The sequence below is a fragment of the Micrasema longulum genome, unplaced genomic scaffold, assembly GCF_059751315.1.
Source record: "Micrasema longulum isolate JH-2025_06_02 unplaced genomic scaffold, ASM5975131v1 h1tg000075l, whole genome shotgun sequence".
Classification (NCBI taxonomy): Eukaryota; Metazoa; Arthropoda; class Insecta; order Trichoptera; family Brachycentridae; genus Micrasema; species Micrasema longulum.
Window position 1 is genome coordinate 97,540 of NW_028277282.1, and position 27,413 is coordinate 124,952.

General features: G+C 34.5%; 2 protein-coding genes across 3 annotated transcripts in view; one reads left to right on the forward strand and one right to left on the reverse strand.

Moving 5' to 3' along the window:
* The window catches only part of LOC148284940 (diacylglycerol lipase-beta-like), a 77,254-nt gene that overhangs the window by 29,514 nt on the left and 20,327 nt on the right, over window positions 1-27,413 (reverse strand). The gene's annotated exons all lie outside the window — the stretch shown is intronic.
* Window positions 9,653-10,573, forward strand: LOC148284941 (uncharacterized). Its single transcript, XM_088232553.1, has one exon. It carries the CDS (start codon window positions 9,723-9,725, stop codon window positions 10,344-10,346), a length of 624 nt encoding a protein of 207 aa, XP_088088679.1. The 5' UTR covers window positions 9,653-9,722; the 3' UTR covers window positions 10,347-10,573.

Consider the following 27,413-nt stretch of genomic DNA (forward strand, 5'->3'; position numbering starts at 1 on the left):
CCTACAAATTAATATGTGACATTCACACACTAATGAGCTTTAAGGTGGTTTTTGGCAAACGATTATCGTAGTAGGTTTATTTATTGATATTTACTTTGTTTATTTATGGCTAATTATTTTTTTTATGCGAATGAGGCAAATATGGTTGGTACCTTGTAAAATTTTAAAGTATATGGAAATATCATGTTTATTTTTTACAATTATTAAATAATAAGGGTCTACGAAATACTGTCGAGTAAAAAATTTTTTTTTGTACTTTTAATAGCATAAAATCTTTTTAATTTAAAATGTTGAATTAATACGAAAACGGTAGTTGCTTTGGCCACGCCCCTAATACGTCACGATTCATGTGAATTTTAAACTTTGTTTGCAACCGTTAAATTTTTTATAGAACATCGTCACGAATCATGACGTCATAATTATCATTGCCAAACATGTCGCGTTTTTCTAGGGACATATTTAAAAAAAAATTACCATCAAACATTTCTCCACAATATCCATATTGGTTTTGAAATGAATTTTTCAAAATCTTATTTTTTTCAAAAAGTTTTTTCTGGACTCGTAGTATGTGATATTTCCCTATTACACTAAGGGCGTAAACGAGTAAATTCAAGCAATCTATGTATTTAAAAGGCAATGTTCGAATGATTCTCCTCGATGGACTCGATAACTACCGGACCAATTTACGTGCGGTTTTTTAGATAAATGTGCATCTTTGCCACGAGAAGGTTTAAAGCTCATAAAATCTTTAATTTATTAAGTACAAAAAAGTTAAGAGCGTAAATGTTTTTTTTATTCATCACCAGGGCTGCATTCGCCGAGAATGCGTATCCAAAAAAAAAGTATGGTTGTATTTTTTTTGTGTAGAGAAAAAAGTTTATTTTGAATGTTTACAGACAGCATTCGTTTTTTTATGGATCCCAATCAGATTATTTAATTTTATTTTTAAGGCAATCCATCCTAAGAAGGATGATGATTATTTAATTGAATTCCATATAATTTCTAACCATTTATTTCTTTTTACTGGATTTTTGGTTATACTAAAATAATATCAACTGATATTCTATACATTTTTGAAAATCGCATTCCTGACTCAAGTGCATCCCTGAGCAGAATTTGACATTTACCAAAAGAATTCTTTATTTGAAAATAATTGATTATCTTATGTTTTGGAATTCAAACATAAACAAGTACCTACGTACCTACTGAAATTCAGTGTTTGAATATGAATTATTTTTAGATTTGGAATTTTTAGTCGTGTTGTTACCACCTTTATGTAGGCACCTAGTTGGTGGCCTAATTTTGTGATGTACAAAGTTATGTGGGTGCACAGAATGAGAGCAAGTAAAACAGGGTACTTACGTTTTACACAAAGATTTATTCACGAAACTAAACTACTGAAGCTAACACATTGAAAGAAGGATTCTAATAACTATATTAGGCAAAATAAAATGAAGTTGGTAAATCTAAATTGGCGGTAATTTTGTGCCTCGAAGACGCGTGCGGTGAGGTCGGAATCCGGTAGTTTTCTCGAAGCCGGTTTGGCCCGTTCGTACGCTCTACGTCGGCGTTCGGCAATGTTCGGCTCGTGCCGTCGTTGTCGACCCGCCACACAGCCCCCTTCCAAGTTTTGAAATCTGTTTTTCAAAACTGACGCTGTATCACCCTCCTGCCGCTACGCGTTGTGTATGCCGGTTGTTCTGTTGGTGTTTCCGTTTCTGCTGGACTGGCTCGTTCTTCCGCTGTCTGGAACGCCGGCTTGCACCTGTCCAGCGAAACCTTTTTATGTTCGCCATCCACGTCCAGTGTTACCGTCTTTTCCGCCCTGGTGATGACCTTGTAGGGCCCCTTGTAGTTCGGCATCAGGGGTTTGTACACTCTGTCGTCCCTCAGAAACAAGTGTGTGGCTCTCTTTAGTTCCGGGTGGATGAAAACGTTACCTTTATTGTGGTGCTCGACTGGCCTTGGTTTGACGTTTTGCATGAAATTTACCAGTTGCCTAGTGTAGGAGTCCGGGTCAATGTAGTCGTTCGTCTGCTCCAGGATGTCTGCTGGTAACTTTAGTTTGCACCCATACAGCATCTCTGCTACTGAGTGCTCTGCATTCGTGCGCAGTGTGGCCCTCAGTCCGAGTAGTATGGTGCTGATCGATTTTGTCCACGGAACAGGGTGGTGAGCTTTAATGGCCGTCTTCAGCGTTCTATGAAATCGCTCGATCATGCCATTACTTTGTGGATGGTAAGGCGTCGTGTTGGAGTGTGCTATGCCTGATCTGGAACAAAACAAGTTAAAGTCCGTAGACATGAATTGCCTACCCTGATCAGTTATAATTTTCTCCGGTACGCCGTATCTCGCAATCCAGTTGTCCCAGATGGCTCTGATGATTGTGTGGGTCTGGATATCTGCGATAGGGATTACTTCCGCCCATCGAGTGTATCGGTCGATACATGTGAGGCAGTACCTCAGTCCCTCTGATGGTGGAAAAGGTCCGATGAGGTCGACATGGACCACGCAGAATTTCTGTCTCGGCATGTCGATCTTGATGATCGGTGTCCTCGTGTGTTTGTTGACTTTGCTCTTCTGACAGGGTATGCAGGCCTTCGTCCAAGCTGCGCAGTCTGCTTTCATATTTTTCCAGACGCCTCTTTGACTGATGGTCTTGGTCGTGGCGTCGGCTCCTGCATGGTTGAGGTTATGCACTTGGTTGAAGAAAGATCTCTGTAGCGTTTTTGGGATGTACGGTCGCATGTTGCCTTTGTTGAGATCGAAGACGATTTCTTGTCCCTGCATGTTGGTTTTGATCAGGTTCAGAGCAGTGTTCTTGTCGTCCAAGAGTGCGAGTAGTTCGTTGTCCTGCCTTTGTTCTTTATGGATCTTTTCGAACGATATGTTTGCCTCTTGTTCGATCATGTCGATTCTTGATAAGGTATCGGCGACGACGTTGTCTTCTCCTTTTATGTATTTGATGTCCGTGCTGAACTGTGAGATGTAGTCTAGATATCTGAGTTGTCTGGGGCTTTCTTTGTCGTGACTTTTCCTTCTAAACACGAATTGTAGTGGTTTATGGTCCGTGTATATACAGAATTCTCTGCCCTCCAGATAATGTTGAAAGTACCTTACAGTCTCAAAAATGGCTAGTAGTTCCCTGTCGTACGTACTATATGAACACTGAGCCTTGTTCAACTTTTTTGAGAAGAAACTTATCGGTTTGTAGTTGATGCCGTCTGTGGTTTGTTGTAGCACGCCTCCGATTGCGTAATCTGAGGCGTCTGTCCACACTGACATCTTGCTGCTTTCCTCTGGGTAGCTAAGCTTAGTGGCGTTGATCAGCGAGTTCTTGACCTCTTCGAAATCGTGTGTAGTGACTTCGTTCCACTCTACTTTTCTGTTGTCATTCTTTTTTGCTCCCTTGAGGTAATCGTGTAGTCGTATCAATTTGTGTGCTGCTCGTGGTATGAATCTTCGGTAGAAGTTTCCCATGGCCAAGAATCTTCTCAACTGCTTAATGGTTTCTGGCTTGTTGAGGTTCGTGATGGCTTCCACTTTTGTTGGCGAGGGTCCGATGCCTTCAGCCGAAATTTCATAACCAAGAAATAACAGTGTTTTCTTGGCAAACTCGCATTTAGATGGGTTTACCACCATTCCATGATCTTGAAGTCGCTGGAACAAAGCTTTTAAGTGTTCCACATGTGTTTCTTCGTCTGGTGAAGCGATCAATATATCGTCGATATATGCGTGTACTCCTTCTAGACCTCTTGTGACTTCGTTGATGTGACGTTGGAATGTTTGTGCAGCGCATGATAGTCCGAATGGCATTCTTACAAATTCAAATAACCCGAATGGTGTGGTTATAGCTGTCTTTTTAATGTCAGTTTCATTAATTGGAATTTGGTGATATGCTCGTTGTAAGTCAATTTTGGAAAAAATTTTACAGTTAAATAAGTCATTGCATATATCGTGGATATGTGGCAAGGAATAACGATCAGGTACCGTCTGTGCGTTTAAGCTACGGTAATCGCCACAAGGGCGATAAGTACCATCGCTCTTCTTCACCATATGCAATGGAGAGGCCCACTCACTCTTGGAGGGTCTACAAATACCTTGAGCCACCATGTGATCGAACTCTTGCTTCGCCTGCCTCAGTAGTTCTGGGGACAGCCGACGAGTCTTACACATAACGGGTTTGCCACGGGTATCTATATGGTGGATTGTGTTGTGTTTATCCAGCCCTGCGTATGGTTTATTGATATCTACTAGTTGTGGATACTTCAATATGAGTGAGTGGTAAATGTTGGTTTTGTCTGTTAATGATATGGAACATGTTATGTTGTTGTTTGTGGAGATGTCAAATGCTCTGACTATCTTGCCGTTTGTATTGTCTACTAACCGTTTGTTCCTAACATCTACTAACAGGTGGAAGTTGTGGAGAAAATCTGCTCCTATAATAGGGCGTGTCGTATCCGCTATTATAAACTTCCATGTAAACATTTGTTTACATCCCAGATTCAGTGTTACCGTGGTAACTCCGAAATTCTGGATCGTAGTCCCGTTCGCTGCATAGAGAATTAGCTTAGACTTTTCTCCATGGCGTTTGTGTAAAGATCTAGGAATTAATGATATTTCCGATCCGGAGTCAACGAGGTATGACACACCGGTATCACGATCTTTAACAAAGAGACGTGTTGTGTTGGTTGAATCAGCCGCCTCCGCTATGATTCGACCATCTAGTTTTTTGAAGCTAGATGCGGTTTAAATTCACATGGTGTGACGCATTTCTTAGCTTGATCGCCAAATTTTGTGTGGAAGTAACAAAGAATAGTTTTCTTGTTATTTCCGTTGGCCCTATAGCTTGTTTTGTTGAAATTGTTGTTGTATTTGTTGTTATTGAAATTGTTACTGCTGTTACTTGTTGTGTGTTTGAATCTATTGTTATTGTTGTTGTGACTATGCTGTTTGTTGATTGTGTGAAATAAACTCTCTACCTTATGGGTTAGAGCTTGTACGGACTGTTCTAAACTACAAATGTTATTTTTATTGTTGGTACCTACTACCGCTACATTATCCTGTGTGTACACCTGTATTAGGCGATCTGCTATCGTCGCTTGCCTATCCCAGTCATCTTCGCTTATGGCTAAATGCGCTTGGATCGTCTTGGGCAGTTGTTGTATCCACAAGTATTGCAACGTCGTTTCGTCTATTTGTAAACCTATTGCTAGCGTCCGCATCTCTCTAAGTAGGCTGGATGGGTTTCGATCCCCAAGCTGTAAGGAAGAAAACAGTTTTTCTCTCCTTCTGTCCTGTGGACAGCCCATGCGTTGGATTATAGCTTCCTTCAGCCTCGTATATTTTGCTCGGTTCGGTTCCATGAGTAAAATATCTGAAACTTGTTCTATGTGCGTTTGTTCAAGTTTTGACACTAAGTGACTATAACGTGCGTCTTCTGAAACTATGTTTGCCAACTCGAATTGTGCTTCTATCTGTTTAAACCAAAGTTCGATGTTGTTCACCCATAGCTGTGGTAGTTTAACGCTAATCCTATCCGTGTGGAACATGTTGTTTGCTGTGTTGATATTTGTCAAGTCAGTGTTGTCCTTGTTAGCCATTGTTTACAGTTTAAAAATATTCGTTTTTAAAAAAAAAATTCAGAAAAATGTATGTAATAATGATTACAGTATAAGTTAACATATTGAAATAAAAGTATTCAATAATGAGTGTAGTTGTATTAAAAAGTTAAGTTTAAATTATTAGATTTAAATTTAAATTTAAATTTAAATTTCAAACAAAAATATTTATTTTTTAAATGTCAGAGTCACTATTTGTTATGTATGTACTGTGCAAGTTATAGAAAAGAAAATTAAAAACAGAAAATTTAAATAATTATTTTACCATACGGCGGAACACATTTTCCAACTATTAGGTATTTGTATTCTCCAAGCCTGAGTGGTCCCCCTCAATATTAATATTCCTTTTGATTGTCCGTTGTACAATATATCAAGTTTAAAAATGTTTATGGTAAAACTTCAAATCTGTAACACATAATAACATGCATAGCCTAGGTTAAAAATATAAACATATATAGTACAGTCACACGATATAATGTATATAGAAAAAAAGTATGGATACTAATGTCCACGTACTAAGTTAAACATTCGTCGGCTTAGCCGCCCGAATATCTGTTTGTTTGATAGTTTCAAGTTGTTTACAAAAATAAAATTTTACAAATTGCAAGTATTGTGCACGACTGCGCCAGCTGAAAAATATTTCCGATAGATTTCGCTGGTAAAAAAAAAACTTACTCCCGCAGTGCGTTCACAAGGAGAAAACTTTCGGATGCCTACGTCACGCTTGTCTCGCCATATAATATTTGTCAAAAATAATTATGTTCCGGTACCCTGTAAGTACCTCTACTCAATCTGGCACCCTATGTAAATGTTCGTGTGAATTGTTTGTGTGTTCGACTCAAGAAAAATAAAAAAAAATAAAATTTATATGTGTTGTAGGAATGTATTACTCGGCGTGCGATTTTTGGTGAGCGAGTCGCTCGAACGTATTATATTATGTTTGTTTATAATAATTTTAGTTAAATTATGAATCACCTGTTTGAATTAATCCCGGCCGAGTAATATTGTTAAGAAATTAATCACAGTTTAATCAATTCACTAGTTACATTAATTACATTTACATTAGTTACATTTACATTGAAGATTGTTACCGACAGAAAAATTCACTCGATTCGCTCGGTCTTTGAAAAATCTAATTCTATTATATATTATAATTATTATAATATAATTCTATTATACTAAATTAATTAACCTTACAATAAGTTAACCTTGAAATAGATTAACCTTGATTAATTACAAATAAATTAAAAGTGCAATCAAATTAAAAATGAAATTTTAAATTTTTCATGTACCGACCGAAAAAAAGTAATTGTTGTACAATTTTGTCAAGCGAAGATATTTCTGTCTGAAATTTTGCGCAATTTTTATGGAATTTGAATGGGGTCACCGTGATTGATTGTTTAATGTTGTGTTTTCGTGTTCAAACGTCGGGGTATACCACTTTTAGTCGTGTTGTTACCACCTTTATGTAGGCACCTAGTTGGTGGCCTAATTTTGTGATGTACAAAGTTATGTGGGTGCACAGAATGAGAGCAAGTAAAACAGGGTACTTACGTTTTACACAAAGATTTATTCACGAAACTAAACTACTGAAGCTAACACATTGAAAGAAGGATTCTAATAACTATATTAGGCAAAATAAAATGAAGTTGGTAAATCTAAATTGGCGGTAATTTTGTGCCTCGAAGACGCGTGCGGTGAGGTCGGAATCCGGTAGTTTTCTCGAAGCCGGTTTGGCCCGTTCGTACGCTCTACGTCGGCGTTCGGCAATGTTCGGCTCGTGCCGTCGTTGTCGACCCGCCACAAATTCAATCATAAGCAAGTACCTAGGTACTTACTTACCAATGAAAAGTTCCAACATCTTTTTTACGTTTATCCGAACGGTTTTTCCTGAAGATTTTTTAGTAAAGTTTTGTAAGTATACTTAATTATGTTTAACCTTAAGAGGAAACGCGGTCCGACTTTTCTTCATATGAACGTATTCACGTATTTTCTCTCTGAATTATGGCACTAGAAAAATGTTTTTTTTATAATAACAACAACAACAAACTATCATACCGTTTTCCGTAAGGGTAGGCAGAGAGGATAGAACGCCACATCACTCTATCTTTGCATTCAGATCTCGCTTCCTCTACATTCATAGATATTCTCATGCACAAACGCCGATTATTCCGACTTTTACCATGTCTATTGTCTATCTTCAAGTATTTGTTGAATTTGGTCATGCCATGTCATTTACGGTCTGTCTTCCTCTATTTCTGCCTCCATGAACATTCGCATTGTAAATAGTTTTAGCTTTTCTTTCGTTGTCCATTCGCTCTTCATGTCCAAACCAGCGCAGAGCTCCTTTCTTGATTTTGTTGTTAATGCTTATCTCAGCCTTACATAATGTACGGATCTCAACATTTGTGCATCTATCGCATATGTCTTTACAACACATTCACATGAGAGATCGTATTTCGACAGCATTCAATTTCAATCATTTAATCTATAAACGAGTATGAACTTAAATCTAGCAATAGCAAAGCATTGCCGAGTTCAGCTCGTTAAATATGAAGCAAAGAAAATACGAACTAAACATGGAAACTAAAATTAAAAATCACAAAAAATATTAGCAAATTACAACGGAGATGAAGTCTAGGGATTTATGGGGCTTACGACCTGTCATTGTCTGGTTTAAGTGGCTACTTTACACACTGTGTAACATTCACCATTTTGCCTATTGAGCATCCATATTTCTTAAATTCTTTTATCTGTTGATTTTAGTAAATAGGTTATAATTAAATACAGTTTTTGCTATCATTAGTGTTTACAATATGGTCATGAAGATGGATGTCAATATCCGATAAAGTCCCTCCGTATAATTTGCCAAACTCACAGTGAAAGGGGCGGGGCAGTGAAGGTAGTAGAGTGAAATGCAATGAAAATCGCGATTTATGAAATTGAAAATTATAAAAGAGTAGCTCGTGATTGACGAAAAAAACGTTGCTTTTCTGTATGAGTGAAACCGATAGGATTATCCACGGTCTTAAAAACGGTTTTGGATGTATAGAGGAATGTACTTCACTGTTGATTTTTGTGAAGTAAAATAACAAAATTAATTGTTGTAAAGAGATTCATCTGATTGAAATATTTCACATACTACTTTCACGGTGTATAGTACAGTACAGTATGTTCATCCAATGACAGGTCATAAGCCCTAGACTTAAATAATATTTCCTTTTACAACATATTCTCCATCTCTGTTGTAATTTGTTAACCTTAATGACTCTCTAGGGGGTGAAATCCTGTATTTTGTGAACAAACATTTTTGGCCAACTCAAAATATTGCACTCAAAATAATTATGTTCAGCTGAATACTTATTTTAAAAGTCACGAATTGAGCGGGAAAAAACAAGAAAATGGTTGCATTCAAAACTTTTACAACGATAGCATGAAGGAAGACAAATTATCACTATGGTAAATTTGCTTATAAAAACGAATAGGTACCTGAATGAATAAAAGGGGTTAATTTTTGTCTGTTTCCTAGATAAACAATGAATTTATTTAGTTGACCTACCAGACTTCTTGGGAAGGTATACTATATGAAAACTAGGATAATTACCGACAGAATGTGCTATGCAAACCTTAGGCAGTATTACATCATAATATTCACGTATGGGTGCAGCGTACCGCAAAAATGTCGGAAATGCAAAAATCAATAACACTTTTTATATCTAAACGACATTCAGTCATTGACCATGAATGTTATAATTAACATCAAATAGTGTTGGCGAATTGTCCATCGCTTTGGTCCCGGGACAAAATATTCTATTATACAATATAGAATATAGTATATGCGGTGCGGATGTTAATATAGGCGCAATGACTCCGTGTAACAATTACATTCTCTTCGATAAACTTGTCCACCATAGCAAAAAATGATAACTGGATTTGGAGCAACATTTGAAGTTGTTACGCCCCTTCTAAGGCGACAAGTAGTCCTTGGTTTGTACTATAAAACCGCCCGTCCGATCTATCGAAGGCACAGAAGCAGTTTTCATCCGAATAGGCTTATCAGTTAAGAGTCGATTTAGTTCGTTGCAGAAACTACCCATCAAAATGAACTCAATTTTCGTCGCCACCTTCATGTGCATGGCCGCTTTGGTCTCCGCTCACGGATGGGACGCCCACAACGACGGCCAGTGGAAAGGGGAAGGACTCGCCGAGAGCCAGGACCATGGACAGTGGGACAATGGAGCGTGGGGTGGAGACCACGGCGCCTGGTCCGGATACGGAAACAACGGAGCCTGGGCCGGAGACCACGGAGCTTGGGCCGGTAACGGAGCTTGGGCCGGCAACGGAGCTTGGGCCGGCAACGGAGCCTGGGCCGGTAACGGCGCCTGGTCCGGCAACCACGGATCTTGGGCTCATGGAGCCGCCCCTCTGGGACCCGACGGCAGAGTAGTAGACACCCCCGAAGTCGCTCACGCCAAGGCCGCCCACCTCGCCGCCACCGCCGCTGCCGGCTCCCACGGAGCCTGGGCCGCCCCCGCCCACGGAGCCTGGTCTGCCGGAGCCTGGGCCGCCCCCGCCTACGCCGGAGCCTGGGGCCACGCCGGACACGGAGTGCCCGCCGTCCCCCAGGAGACTCCCGAAGTGGCCCACGCCAGAGCCGCCCACCTCGCCGCCGTAGCCGCCGCCAGCCACGGTGTCCATCATGGAGCCGCCCACGCCCACTGGTGAACCCTAAACCCAGCACCTAAAATTCTCCCGCCTACCGTATGATAAGAACTCCATATCGACTGATATTGAATCTATGTAGAAGTAAGTGTATATACATTTGTAAATAGTATTCTTTAGAATATTACCGTTTCCATTTTTTGTTTTGTTCTTACATGTTTTCTTAAATTATATTATTTTATACGTCAATCTGTAGTAAAGAAGCATACGAAATAAATCGAATGAAAAAATATTTACCTTCATTTTCATTTAAAATTATATTATTATAGTACATCCCACATAACTTGGCCCGGCGACAATGATTCAATAAAATACGATAAAAAATGGTTAAATATTTATTCGGTATATTCTGACACTCATCAGCACTCAATGATGTACGGATTGTTGAGTGTATGGATTGTTGCGTGTATTATACGCAAACAAGCTTCTCAATGTAGTAAAAAGTGCAAAGCTATAAGACGTACTCTGAGAGCAAAAATTCTTACTCTGAGGGCGTACTATACTAATGTAAAATATATATACCTAATAGTTATTTTAACACCCCACAAAATAATGTTTTACATTTTTGTACAATATAATAAAAGACAAACTGGAAATTGACATTTATGCAACAACACTTTAGATAAATGAAATACATTACATATGTACGTATTGGATGAATAAAATATAAAAATGTGAAAAATGTCGTCCCGTAAAGACTAAAATGTTCTGTATTTTGAACCTACATACATTGAAGATTTTATTATTAATCGATTAATGTTCTCATATCAAGTTATCGTGCGATAACAATGTCTTACATTAAAATCTTCTTTATCATTTATCTAAAATTCATAGACGTATGTAGTACAGATATGATTCAAAATTAATAAAGATAAGTTGCCGTTAATCTTGTAAGACCCCAAATACTTTAAATCCTATTGTCCAAAATTGGTTTAAGATAGTATTTTTTAATTTGTTAAAGGAAATTTCATCAAATAGTTAAATTCCCTAATAATAAAAGTATGTTTTGTAAGAACGCCGTATCACTGAATCTCATTTGACAGATATTTCAATATAGATAGAGAACCAGTTTTAAAATGAAGATATTGGTCTAGGCATCACCGTGCTGGCTTAGGAGATGACTGGACACATTTTTTTTATGTGTTAACTTCCGTGAAAAAAAAACTTTTGTGAAGTAAACGAATTTAGATAAATCTTTTCTACATCATTGTTGATGTTAATCGGTAAGGATGATTTTTCGTTACCATAATAAATGCATAGTCCCTAGACAGACGAGTGAGACGATAATCTTGATTTCATGTAACAGTACATGTACAGAGCAGTTCCCTATTCACCACCGGGTGCTGATAGGAAAATAAAGAATAATATATTCTTGTGTTTTTATTTTTTAATAGAAAAAAATGTTGTCAAAATAATACATATAAAATTACAAGTGGTTTGTACCTACACACATAATTAATAATAACGTTTCTACCTCTCTAATAAAGTGAAAACTCGTGTTTAGAGAGGGAAATTTTAAATATACACCGTTGAAAAAAACACGTAGATAAGAAAATATTATTAAAACCCTTTATTTTTTTCTAAAATAAAATTGATAATACTATTTCTTAATACAATTTACACGTGTGGCACCTTAACGGCCTTGTTAAAATGTGAATAAATTATTAGGTAGTTTGTAATTTTCTTAATACTTTATTTATATTTTTCTTTTACTTATTTCTGATCTATCTTTTACTTTCTGACTTCAATTAACTTTTAATCGCGTTTTTTTTAAATGTATAATATATTTTTATTTTATATTTATAACGCTATGAGAAGTACTTTTATTAAAGGAAAAGTCATTTGGTCAACAATTATTTTATTCATATACGCCATTTATACAATTCACCATCGACGTGTAATTAATAGACACGTTATTCCTATACTAGCTTCATTTAATACAGCTATAGTAAAGTGTCCTCGGCACGGGTGACTCCAGTAGGGACACATTATTTTTCTATGTTTCATATTTTGTGTAATTCCAAAATGAATAAATAGCAAATATTGCGTTACCCTCTACAGTTTAAATAAAAATGACAGCAAATCACGCATATGCAAATATTTATGTAAAAAAGGATACAAGGAAGGCAACTACCAACGAATAAAAATGCTTTCTGTTACGCGCTTAAAACGTGTCTATTTAATTATACGTCATTACAATTCACATAAAAATTAAAAAACAATGAGTGAAAAACCATAAATACGTTTTTATTTTTCTTTATTGAGATAAGTACATAGATACAAGGGTAATAATCTTAGGAATATTATGATCTTAATTTCTCTAATCTAAAGTATCGTTTACATGTAAACAATACAATAGACAATAATGTCTTGTCTCAGTTCCGTGGACAGCCTCGACCGCGCAGGACAGAATGCTGGGATGATAAAAAAATTTGGCCGCAGTTCACACGTGAGCGCTGCGAAAATGAATACATGACGGCGTTCATTAAAAGCGATTAACAAAAAATATGATTTATTTTAAACCGAGATGTATAGGAATTATCACTAAGTAATAAAAATGATTTTTCTGCCAACACTTACGATAGGAGAAATATGCGGGAGCGACGCGTACGCGCCGAGCAAATCGCTGTGGTCATAAGGTCCCATCTGTACGCGTTCACGGTTAACAAATTGTATTGTCCACGTGTAAACGGCCTTTCATTGATTCTTAAGTAGAGATACAAATATTTCAACAGAGATGAAGGAATAGTTAGTAAATATGGATGTCTAGGGATTTACACAAACTAGAGTGTCGTAAGTTAAAAAAACAGTTTTAAGTTAAGTATTTCATTTTATAGAATTAAAAATAAAGTGCATACCTCAAAATTAAAAAAAAAAGTGTATGTGATAAAAACGCGTCTAAAATTATTGTAGTATATTTATGTAGCTTCCCGTATCCGGGCCGATGAAGAATACAGTAACTCTGCCTACCATGTTTAAGGTCCCTGCTTCGTTTCCTAGCAAGGTCCACATCTGGTTGAAGGTGGTTTAACCCTGTAATATTTCACTGTCTCTAGACATCTGAAGACAAGACCGATTCGAAAAAATATGATTAAAATATGATATGGAAGCGGATAGGAAAATGATGATTGTAAAATATGTACACAACGAAATAAATTTAAGTACTGAAATTAACATTAATTAACCCCTTATCTTGGCAGAACGAAAAAATATTATTTAAGGCAATTTGATGGTTGAAATAGGGTTCAGAATCCGAAACCAAAATAGTTTTTTTTTGTTTTAATCGGGAAAAAAATCATGTATCCTGTAGGTCCTATAGGATAAATTGCCATGAAAAGAGTTAATTGTTTTAATATTGAAGTATGGCCTAAAATTTCAAGAGTTAAAATCACTACAGATTTTCTTAGATTGACATATTTAGAATAGGAAAGTTCAGTGTAGCGGGAATTTGATTATAAAATATGTTTTCTTACACGCGGTAAAAATTTAAGCATTTAATTATATCGCGAAGTTTCCAAAAATTGAGTGAAAAAATCAATAAAAATCGTTTTAAGGGGACATCGCCCGGACGTGGGAGAGTAAATTTCGTCAAAATGGTTCCAGACTACTAACGCATACAATTGCTATGTTTGAACACACTTTGTTTCACGTTACACCGAAGGCCGCATAGATATTTACCTGGCAAATGAATAAGTTTTAACTCAGAATGAAATCGAATAACCCTAATCATTTAATTACTTATACTTTCGAAATTTGAATTCCATGTTCGTTCTTTATCGAGTTTTAACATTTTATTTTTTTTAATGTATGTATTTTTGAAAATAAAATCAAATATAGATTCAGTTAAGGATTGACTCGTTTTCAATTGTCGTATTATAAAATACTATTTATATTTAAGCACATGGAGATTTTTAAGTAACAATGCATTTTTTATTTTAATGCATAATTAAAATGGAATTTGGCTATCGTGTTTACATGATTTATTTTACGATATACGTGCTCAGGTATGTAGAGAATTACGGTCACCAATTCCAAGAAAACACACAACGATAGAAATGGGTGTATTTATGTGTTCAATGGACACTTTTGCGGGAACGAAACGTAAAATACGAAAACATAGAACTACTTAACGTCACAGGTTCAAGTGGACACGTGTTAACAATAAGCAATGAATTATAGAGTTGCGATAGATTTTCGGTTTCCAACTAGCCGTGTTTTTCGACGTTTAGCGTGTTTTGACGGTTACGGGGTTTTACTTTTTAATATCAGGAAAACTCACCGACTTGAACTCGTGACGTCACGTACGGTGTGATTTCAAAATTACAAAACTTTAAGAAATCATAGCGGTTGTAATACGATACATAAAAATAAAAACATTTTTTTACTTAGTTAGAACCACTGAACTTCGTCATTGTTTGACTAGGGTTGTGATAAATTAGCAAAAACGTTTTACTCACACTGTTGCTTGTTACTGCTATTTTCACTCGAAACCTTCCCGGTATTGTGATTAATACACTTATAATATATTTATTTCCACAATATTATTTACTTCACCAAACTTGAACATTTTGAAATTAAATAATCGAACGCGATTACAACATTTCAGCACATAATTTTCTTATCAGAGTAAGAAGCATCTTGCACTGTTTATTGCGTATATTTTAAGATAATATTAATTGTTTACATCAAAATCCAAATTTATTCGAACGAAACAACTGTACTTAGACCATTTTGATTAGCAGATTTGGAAATCACTGACAAAACATATAAAACATAATATTTATTTAAGACAGTTTAATTGTAATAATTATCGTCAGCACTCGATTAAAAGTGAATATGTTTATTAAACAATATTGTACGATGAAACAAACGCGACAAAATCGGACGAACGACTGCCTTTTTTTGCTGATCTACCGCGATCAATAATTTCGTACTCAATTCGGTATAGAAAAAATATTATCAGCTTTTTTGCCGACTAAACATTAAATTCATATTTTAAATCAAACGACATCGTGATTGGAGAAATATTTAATAATGAAATATTTATTGAAATGTTTTTAATGCATAATATTTATAAAGTTGGTATAATATATTTGTTTATTAACTTTGATTTACACGTGAGAAAATTTTACATATTATTGACAAACAAGTTTCCTCCATATTATCATGTAAATTTTTATCTTTATAATCACTCAAAAAATTATCACGAATAAACACAATACAAATATTCGTAAAAAAATACTCATTTTTCAAAGTGACATATTTTTAGGCCTGAAATTTATTGTAATATGTGTGATAACGCATGTACAGTGTTAGTTGAATACAATTTGGTAAATTATGTTTTTTTTTCTTGTGGTGTAATAGTCAGCGCGTTAGCCTGCCATGCAAGAGGTCTCGGGTTCGATTCCCGACATGGTTGATATGAAATATTTATTTAAAGGGGTGTTTTCACACTAGAATATTTCATAGTCCCTGGACTGGTACCTGAAGCGTAAGACTGATCATTTTACCTTCATTTAACAAAAATAAACAAGATACGCTGCGATTGGTGTACCATTGCAGTGCCCTATGCACCATTAGGCGTGGAAAGATAATGATGATGATGATGTTTTTTTTCATATACGACAATGCCCTCCTTTCATGGTATAGTGTACATTTTTAGTTTACTTTTGTTCCTATAAAAAAAATGTTCATTCAAAGTTTTGAATAAATAAATGTTCTATAAGAAGATTCATTTCACAGGTGTTTAAAAAACCAAAAACGATTTAAAAATGTGTAAAACGTTAAAAAACAATAAAACAGCAGTACTACACTCCTAAATAAGATTCTAAGAAGAAAAGCAATGGATCAATGGATGAAAAATTGACTAGATGTTGCCAAAATCGCAACCATTTTCTGATTTTCTGATTTCCAAATTCTTCTAGAAAAAAAAAGGAAATCATAATTATAAGATTATGTTCCCGCCAGTTCCAAAAAAAATAAATTAAGAAAGATTTTTTTCTCAATCGGTCTGGGTGTTTGTCTATTTTTCATTACCTCCTTCCATATCCCCTCTATCTCACCTGCTGACAAGTCTCTAAATAGAGGCTTAGCAGGTTATTCCTTTTTTTTAAATGTAACAATGTAATAATTAAAAGGCAGCGTTGTCCTTATGACGACTTTTCTCACCATTTACATTTATCCCGTTCTTTAGTTAGAACTAAAAACAATTAATGAATGAATTATTTCCTAAGTTGTAAATAGGGCCCTGTATTGTTACTCGAATCTAAATGTATATTCAACAATGTTTTGAGTATGTCAAAATGTTTGTAGACAGACTACATTTCCTCCTTAGGAAGTTATTGAGTTCTAAATTTGTTGCAACAGAGAGGGAAAACATTTTTGAGAAGGGAATACGAAAGTCTGGATATTTACAGGGCTCATGACCTGTAATTGGCTGGTCTGTGGCCACTTTACGCACTGTGTAACTTTTAACATCCACATGACTGAGATATCCCTAGATGAGACAGTGCGGGTATTACCCTTGGTTCTACCTGACCGAGTTTCTCCAGGGTATGTTTGGCTACAACAGTTTAAAGACTAGAAGGAATGTGTATTTGACTACACATTTTTATCGATTGTTGCACGGGGTGATCGATAATTCTGAGATTATGATGAGCAATGGTTTGTATGTTCCTGATAATTACCTAAGGCAGCGTCAGTATAGATTGTTTCATATTCCGATATACAGGACCAACCTGACTATGGTTGAGCCTGTTGGAAGGGCTATCGCTATGCTGAACAACATCGCTCTGGATATTGATCTGTTCCATGTATCCGAAGGGGTTTTCCGGAGCAGGATTCTCCTACTACTTTGACATGAGTCTCTTTCGTGTTTTTTTTATATTTTTTTATAATATGTACGTATTGAATATATGTTTGTAATGTATATGTTATATTTAAATAAATGAATTGAATTGAAAATGGAATTGAATGATCTCAACTCTTCCATCTGTTTATTTTAGTGAAGTTGAAGCTGAAACCTTTATTGATATAGGAGATTCATCTGAATTATTTCACCTTCTAGGTAACACTGAAGACACTTTTCCATTTTTTTCTATTCCTTTTTACACCAGTTAATTTAACCATCAATGTTTTAAGTACGTCCAAACATGGCTACTTAAACACGCCAACGACAGGTATTAAGCCCCGTTAATGCAAAAACTTCTATGCCCCTTTTTCAAAAACGTTTTCTCTCTCTGCTGTTACTAATTTAGAAAATAATCATTATCATTTGATGCATTAAGGTAAGATAATCAGTCTAAAACAAATTCAGTTTAGAGAGCATAAAATATTACAGTGAAAAGCACACTTTTAAATACGTATCTCGTCAGCCTTGCCAGGAATCGAACTCGGTACCTTGAATATGGTAGACTAAAACAATCATCAAGGGTTCTAATCCACATTTCACACGAACAACTGTATAATTTATTTCTCCCGGACATGAAAATTAATTTTATAAACATATTTGACGCGCAAACATTCAAAAAGTGAACAATGTTTGAGTATGTCGAAATGCTTGCAGATGTAAATGCCTAGACTTACATATTCCCTTCTCAAAAATGTTTTCCCTCTCTGTTGAAATAACAAAAGGTGATTTGTCCTAATTTAAAAAAAATGGAATTTTGAATTGTATAGTTCGTATCAAAATCTATGAGAAAAAATTATACTCTGAAGAGTATAATTTGAAGATGAATGAATTCAAAACGCGTTTTTCCCTTTTTAAATAAAATATGACGTCCTAAAGTTTATACACCGAAATAAATGGTGCAGTTAAAAACTAGTTTTTCTTAACATAATACAATAGAGATAAAGAACAATTTAGAGAAGGGAAATAGAAGCCTAGGCATTCACAGGGATTATGACCTGTCATTAGCTGGTTTAAGTGGCCACTTTACACACTGTGTAACATTCACCATATTGACAGGTCATAAGTCCTGTGAATGCCTAGACTTATATTTCCCTTCTCTAAATTGTTCTTCATCTCTTTTCCCTTTTCGTCTGTTCTAAGGTCTGAGAGATTGTTAGGACGATTAGGGATTGTTTCTACTTTTGATATTAGGAAAATGGTTTTTGTGAGAAATTCAGTATTATGACGAGAAGTAATTTCGCCTGAGTTCGATAGGGATCATGTTAGGATCTATGTAAGGATTTTGCCGGTAGTGTCTTGATAATTTGATGTTTCTCTGTGATTTGGTATGGATACGAATTGTATTTCTTCTGTTTCTTGAGTGCATGTTGTATAGAGCAAATTATTCTAATGTTTCCTATATGTATTTGGGTTTTGTGTCGTTGTTTGATTTGTTTGTACTACTACGTTCTTCTTCCTTTCCGAGGCGGGATCTGGAGCGTGCGGCCGCGGTCTCAATTCGGAACTAACTCTGTATTCCTTCACTGTCATACTGGGAAATTAGAAAAAGGTGATTGTGCTGACCATGTGTATTTGATTGATCACTAATTGACAATACTGCAATGACAATGAAAGCTTTTAAAGTTTGTTTGTTTTGTTATTTCCGCGGTTTGATGGTAAAGAAATATTAAATTTTCGCTTAATTAGTTTAAAAAAATTGATATTGATATGTGAAACTGAAGAAAGACTCTAAGTTAAGAGTTAAGTTAAGTTACTCTAAGTCTACTGTTCGTTAAGACTTGTCTTATCGAACAGTTTTGGGAAAGGGGTGGATGCTTTCATTGTTCTTTATCTCTGTTGTATTATGTTAATATTAACAGCTTCCTTGGGGGTTGAATCCAGTCCTTGTCTACAAAAATTTGGACAAACTCAAAACTTTGTTGAAATTTTTATCAATTTTTCAAGCTCGATATTTATGTGACAAATCGCTGGAATGTTTCTCCTCATTTATCTAAAAATTACCTTAGATCAACATCAAAATTGTATTATTGAAATCTTCATTTCTTCTCCTTTCACGATAATTCTCCCTACTCGGGATGTAATTTTGTCATCGAAAAGTGCATACAATCCATAAATACAGTAGTAACCCACTAACCTAGATACTTATAACACAGCTGAGGTCTGCTTTTGTATTATAATATACATAGCGATTCCATTACAAATTTTCTTTCAAATTGTTTGTATGCACTGCACAATCGTAACACTAGAGCACCCGCGCTTAAATTTATACATCAATATTCGCGTGGCCTACTATAATGGGCCAAAAAAGTACATGGTTTTTTATTGTTCTAGATTATTATTTCAGATAAAAAAGATCATCAGCATTCCCTTTCTGCACCTAATAGTGCATAGGGCACTGCATTGGTACACCAATTCGCAGCGTATCTTAATAGTTTTTGTTACATGAAGGTAAGATGATCAGTCTTTCGCTTCAGATACCAGTCCAGGGACTATGAAATATTCTGGTGTGAAAACACCCCTTTAAATAAATATTTCATATCAACCATATCGGGAATCGAACCCATGACCTCTCGCATGGTAGGCAAACGCACTGACAAGTACACCATGAGTCCGAATTTCTTTTCGAAAAATCTATTAAAAAGATACATGAAATATTTATTTAAAATGGTGTTTTACACTGGAATATTTCATAGTCTAACATTTTCTAGTCCCTGGACTGATACCTGAAGCGTAAGACTGATCATCTTACCTCCATGTAACACAAAAATTTCAAGATACACTGCGAATCGTGTACTAATTCAGTGACCTATGCACCTTTAGGTGTGGAAAGGGAGTGATGATGAATTTTTTGATTTCTGAAAGATCAACCAACCCTTTAAACAACATTACAAAAAAGTAATCATAAAAATCATTTGTTTCATAACATTTAATACGTATTATGGCCTGATGATCCGAATATATCATTTCCCATATCGCACCTTTAGGACGGAAACGACTTAACTCAAAAAATCCACTTTTTCGGAAATTGCAAAAGAAGAATGTGAATTGTGACACCTTCGTATTCTTTCGTCGATTGTTTATTATTTTTCGAAGTAAGCACCAAATCTTGAGTTAAAAATTATACCGAAGGCTTGCAGCTATGAATCTATGAAAAAAAAAAATCGATAATCTTAGTGACAAAAACGTCACTAAGATTATCGATAATTTAAATAATAAAATGACATAAACTTAAATAAGTCACTCGGTAAGTCGGAACGAAATAATTACAAAGCTAAATTGGTCGTTATAATATTTTTTTTAGTTAAGTAAACTTGCCATTTGTATCGGAATACAATTGACTCAACCGGCTTTCGGTCACTATATGTTTGTCTGCGTTGCGTCCTTCACACGGCAATGTAGACACATCACTTATAGCGTCGCTTCCGTACGCAATCTAAATCCTCTGAGTAAAAAAGAGACCGATGTAACGGTTTTGTGCTATTCCCATTCGAATGTTGCGTTTTTTAAATGCACAAAAATGGATAGTGTTCATTAAAGTCGTTTTATTATCTTAAATCATTCTGAGCTTTTTTTAATTAAGTCGTTTTCATCCTAAAGGATATGATTCCCACATTTCAATGCTCACGCGAACTGCCGTGATATTTCTTACGATTTAATGCCAAATTTTATAGTCGTACGCTCACACACAGCTTCTGCGTGGAACTGATTCTTACGGTACATTTGTCATTGAAGAATGCACGTAATCATAAATCACAAATGTCTACGAGTAAAAAAATATCAATGAAATGGTCAATTTATAAAAAAAAATTATCTACAAAGTATAATTAAGTTTTCTGTACGAAAAATATTTTTTTTTTCTTCTAAACATGTTCAATTACATGTTACCGATGAAGATACTTAATAGTACTTGGTTCTATTTCTTGTTTGTTTTTTTAGTGTGATTGAAACTGTTACCACTATACTGCCGACCCTCGGTTTTGAAACGGTTTCCGGGAATGTGAAAGAAGTGCTTCTAATTTTGCTGTCCCATTACTGGTACCTGATGCGTAAGACTGATCACCTTACCTTCACGTAGCAGATGCAGTTACGCTGCATTTGGTGTACCAATGCAGTGCGCTATGCACCATCGGGTGTGGATAAGGGAAATATGATTTTCATGATTTATTTATAAAACGTTGATTTCAGATAACTTGTTTTAATTACGATTATCTCGTTACCTAATGATAATTCATATCTCAAACTTATCGATAGTTAATGAGAACGCTCGTGTGATACCGAAAATAATATAGGTAACATGTAAAAAGATCTAAATTTGTTGCAACAGAGATAGGTTTTGAGAAGAAAAAATGAAAGTCTAGGCGTTCACAGGGCTTACGACCTGTTGGCGGGCTTAAGTGGCCACTTTACACACTGTAACATTCGCCATTCTAAGAAGTATAAAAATTGGAAAATTGTTTTCAGGCGTTTCCATCTGTTCAGCCGGATGAATCTCACCCACATGACAACGGTTTCAGCTTTTTTACTTCCCAAAAGTCAACAGATGGAAGAGTTGAGGAAATGTGAATGTTCGAAAATGGGCAGAATGGTAAATAAATATGGCCACTTAAACCAGTCAATGACAGGTCATTAGCCTTTTAAATGCCTAGACTTCCATATTCCCTTATCAAAAATGTTTTCCCCCTCTGTTGCAACGAATTTAGATCTAAATAACTCCCTAGGGAAGAAATCCAGACAGTTTACAAACATTTGGACATACTCAAAATATGTAAATAAGTTAGTATAAGTGGCGTACTGGGTAGGTGCCTACACAAAAAAAACATTTTGGTTATAACTAGTGACAGGAAAATGTTAAGATCTTTTTTTTGTGAAATCTGTGAATACTTATTGATTATGAATACATTTAAAAATCTATTATTATTTCATTGTTTTCGCAAAAACAAACTATTCAAATTGTTTTATACGAGTATGTTTTCGTTTTAATAAGTTTAAATAACATTTTAAGTTTAAAAAAATCCATGTTAAATAATAATTATGTTTTTGTAAAAATGTGCAATATATATCAAGATTCTTTAAAATACATCATTATTATCATCATTCCATGTCCGCTCCCCAGTTGGAGCATATGGTATCCACGAAGACCCTCCAGGCATCTCTGTCAGCTGGCAGCTCCTGTGCATCCTCCTAAGTCAGGTTCACGTTCCGTAATTCTGGCATGAACTGCCAACGAACAGTCAGCAGTGGAAGTCCCGGACAAAATTAAATGACTTTAGTTAAAAAAAACCTTTTTTTTACAAGTGAAGTGATACATATTCCTTACACAATTAAGCCTTTTTTGCATTGCATTCAATATTATTTGGAAAACTATAAATGGCCTTATAATTTTGTTTTATTAGTAAATGACTACCCTGGGCTGCAGTGGCGAACGGTGCTTTTATTTACAGGTAAGCTATAAAAAAATATAATTTATTTGTTCTTACATAGTAGGTAGATAATATAATGTAAGTTATGCATACTATAAATTGCTATTTTTTCTGTGGTTCCGTGTGATACAACAACTCTCATCTATAAAATCAACTCAAACGACGTAACTTTGTGATATATTATATTGTGTTGCTATATTATCTTTATATAACTAATATAAAAGTTTACAAAAAATAGCATAATGAATTCAGTCAGTATTAGGTATTCTCATTACGATTGAAATGTCAATTGGCCGATTTGTTCTAAAAATTAATAATGCCAAAAACGGCCACGTCGAGCGCCACATGTGTTGTGAGCCATAGTATGTCAAAAGTAATCTCAAAGAAAAATAGTCCTTAAGAAATAATTTTTGAAATACTGCTTTTCAAATCGAGAATCTTCAAAGAATTTGTGTAATCTGCAAGATTGGGTTTGACATGTTCAAAATATAGTACACTTATTTGTATGAAGAAATAAACTGGAGTAATCGCTTAGTTCCTTGGATCATTACTGGCGCTGGGCGCGCTTTATTTTTATTTTTATTTGTATTTAAAGAAAAATACCAATGGTGGCAATGATTTATAATAAATAGTAATTATTCGTTTGTTTTTCTGTAAATAAAGTTACCGTAAAACATTATTATGGATAATCAAATATAATGGTAAGCTGCTTGGTTACGCAACATTGAATCTATGTGCACACATTTGCTAGAATGAGGCGTTCGGATTTATTTACTACCTACGGGACCCTGGTTCAGATGTTGCATTTTGCCTACCGTGGGTAGCGAGATTGTTCCGGCGCCAGAACAACAACCGAACTGGGCGTGTGTACATGTGATTTCTTTTATTCCCACCGCGATCGCAAAGAAGATATTTTGCGATCAATAACTATTCAATCCACTGTGTTGTGTAATTCGTCAAGTGCCCCTCCTTCCCGACAAGATCGGATCTGATCCTGACTGCCACGCGACAGAATTACCAGCAATAATGGTGCCAGAACCCAGAATAAGGTAGGAATTGCAATCATTATATGTATATATTTATTTATTTATTTGACACCTTATATTCACATACAATATAAATACATATAAGGGCGGGCATATTGCCTTAAGGCAATTTCTTCCGACCTACCCAAACCGTTCAGTTTGAGAAAATCATAAATACATTGACATATTGAATCTTACAATTTTATACAAAAATTAAAAACAAAGATTAACAAAATAAAAATATATAAAAAAATAACATTATACTATGAAGAGAGGAGAGGGGGTGGGAAGGAAAAAAAGGGTAAAGGAACAATTTAAATATTTAGATAGTGACATTTCAATATTGACTTAAATGTAAATAAAGAAGGGGCGTCTCTAACATTAGTGGGTAGATTATTCCACAATCGAGCAGCTACTACTGTGAAAGAGGAGGCACGAAAATTAGAGCGATGACAGGGTATTAAAAGGGTTCTCTCGTTAGTAGAACGAAGAGATAGTCCGTGTTGTGAAAGAGGTTGGATGAGCTCTCTCAAATAAACAGGCGAAGTGGGATTATTTAAAATATTGTGAAGAAGTGATAGAATGTAAATGTTTCTTCTTTGCCTGATACCTCTCTCCCGCTTCCACTCCCACAAAGTCTACTATAAACCATTGAATCTTTTTAATTTTGTTATAATAATTTTCCATGTACAAATGTGTCCATAAAAATGCCCATTGGGCGTATATATAAATAAATAAAATACCGAGCCAGTGTGGTTGCGTGCGATACATAGTTATGTGGTACATAGGGTTCTGTAGCAAAGTAAATAAAGGATAACGCATCCCGCGAACCAGCAATTCGAGCGTTCATCTGCTAACGGGCAAGTGGCGCTAACACTGCGCATAATCGCTTCTATACACGATTCGCCCTTGCTGGCTGTGATTTTGAACGATATTTTCATATGTACATATCGAGACGGCATAAAGTAAAATCGATATGTATATACTAAAATGTGTATATTTGTATGAAAATTCAAAGTATCTTCGTCGGTAACCTGTAATTGAACATGTTTAGAAATTGTAAACATATTATTTTTTTCATACAGAAAAATTGATTTGACTTTGTAGATAAAATTAAAGATAAATTTTAATTTCCCATTAACTTACGGGCTCTGTAACTAAACTGGTCTAAGTAACATTTTTGACGAAATCCATTTGAAGCATTTTTGAACTTAAACTTAAAATCTAACTTAATTTGAAAGTTTGAAATAATAATTATATTTAAAGCATCGGCGTGGATGTATATAAATTATGAACACGATCATGATCAGTGAATAAATTAATATATTCGAAACTCATACGCATTTTCTAATAGTAAGTTATACACAACTCGTTGAAAATGGCCTTCAAAATTAAATATTTGTGTAAATATTTCTTTTTTCTTAAAAAAAAAAAAAAAAAAGTATTTGAATGGCATCAACAAATGTCAATAAATAAAAATGCTTGTTTCATGTATATATTTTTTTCTGTAATCGACACCAATTAAACAAAACAAGAGATTTACTCTTTTAGAGAGATAGAAACGTTATTTTTCATCTGTCAGTTGATTAGATTTTCAATCGTTTTCTTTTTTCGATGGTTAAAACTCTTTAAAAATCAAAGACAAAAAAAAATTGTGTCATGTACAAATTGGCGTGCTCAAATCTCTAAGTTACCGCAACAATCAAATCCGAGCAAAAGTGGGATATTTGTTTTTCTACACCCTACTCGTATTTAACTAAAATAACATATAAAAGGAAGTTCAGCGGTTTTTTTATTTATTAAAAGACTCTTAAAGTAAGTCAACTTTTATTTTTATATATATCGTATTATCAGAGCTACGATTTTTTAAAGTTTTGTATTTCTGAAATAACTTCTTAAGTTTCTTATCCGCTTATTCTCGATTAGTTTTGTCCATCGGTCCGGTCCATTCATGGCAAGCAAAACGGAAATATTTCATAACTCTCTCATCATTGGTTGATTCATATGAACCAATGACGTCGTTCAAAGTAGTTCGTTTTTTTTTCGTACATCATCAGGAAACTTTGCCGGACAATTTAATACTTTAATTTTTACTGTGCGCAAGAAAACATTTATTTTAAGTTTCTCATTGTTTAATCTCAAAAATGCTCATAACTCGGTTTCGTCAAAAATGTAACATGGAACTATCCAGAGTAGTCAAATATTGTTTTTTTTTGTAGTGGCTGTTGTTTTCTCAAAATAAAGTAAAATAGGTAGTTTTATCTTGCCTTTTCCGTGCAACTTTTTTTAACAAATCCCATTCAGTTCTTAACTTACTTTTTTTTGTACAACTATCCCAAAAATATAAATTAGTGTTTCACCGCTGGCATTTTCTCATCCGTACCTTAATGGTGCATCTGCATTGCATTAGTAAACCAATAGCAGCATATCTAGATATTTTTTTGTGACATTAATGCAAGATGAACAATCTTGAAAAGTGCCGGCCCAGAAACAATGAAATATTGCAATGGAGAACCACTTTTAAAACCAATATTTGTTTTTTTTAACATTTATTTTGACATTACAGTAGACACGAATCAGTCATTTTATTTTATTTTTTTATTTATTTTTCACGCCCATAAGGCTTTTACATAAATGGAAGTTATATTTTTATATAACTTCCATTTATGTAAAAGTATATAAACAACACATATGAGTATATAAACAACATTTAATTTAAAAAATACAATATAAAGCAATAAAAGATAGAATAGTGTTTAGAAGTTAAGTTGATCTAAAAAAAGATGAATATATAAACAACATAAATTTAAAAAAATACAATATTAAGAAATTAAAGATAGAATCAGTGTTAAGAAGTATAGTTGGTATAAAAATAAAAATAAAAAGATGAGTGTATAAACAACATAAATTTAAAAAAAATACAATATAAAGCAATAAAAGATAGAATAGTGTTTAGAAGTTAAGTTGGTATAAAAAAAGAAGATGAGTATATAAACAACATAAATTTTAAAAATTACAATATTAAGAAATTAAAGATAGAATCAGTAAGAAGTATAGTTGGTATAAAAATAAAAATAAAAAGATGAGTGTATAAACAACATAATTTTTTTTAAAAAAACAATATAAAGAAATAAAATATAGAACTGTGTTTGGAAGTTTAGTTGGTTTTAAAAATAATATTTAAAAAAAATATATAATAAAAAAATAAAATTTAAAAAATAGCTAAAGAAATGTAGTTGAAGGTTTAAAGCAGCTAGGTACATAATATTATAAAATACAATATAAACCGAATATTAAGTTATATTTTATAGTTATAGATAGATATAAAAAAAGATAACCGACCGACCAAGATGAAAACAGTGCCTATTTTTAAAGGCACTGTTCTCATATCTATCTTTAAATATAATCAATATTAATAAATAACCTTCCTTTTGAATTTACTATTAATTAAATTTATGTTTTTCAAAGATCAAGATGTTTTTTTACGTTTAAGAGCAAAAACTGTTTACGCATTAAATACAATTTTTATTTTCATTGCCACTTGCTTATGGATATATTAAGTTGTGGATAATATTTTTCTTCTACGTAAATCAAAGAACAAAAACAGCCGTATAAAAATGTATGTATTTTCTCTAAGCTCTAAGCTTCTTCTAAGCTGAAGGAAACGTTAAAACGCCTTTATATAAAGCGAAAGAACATTTACGATTATTAAGGC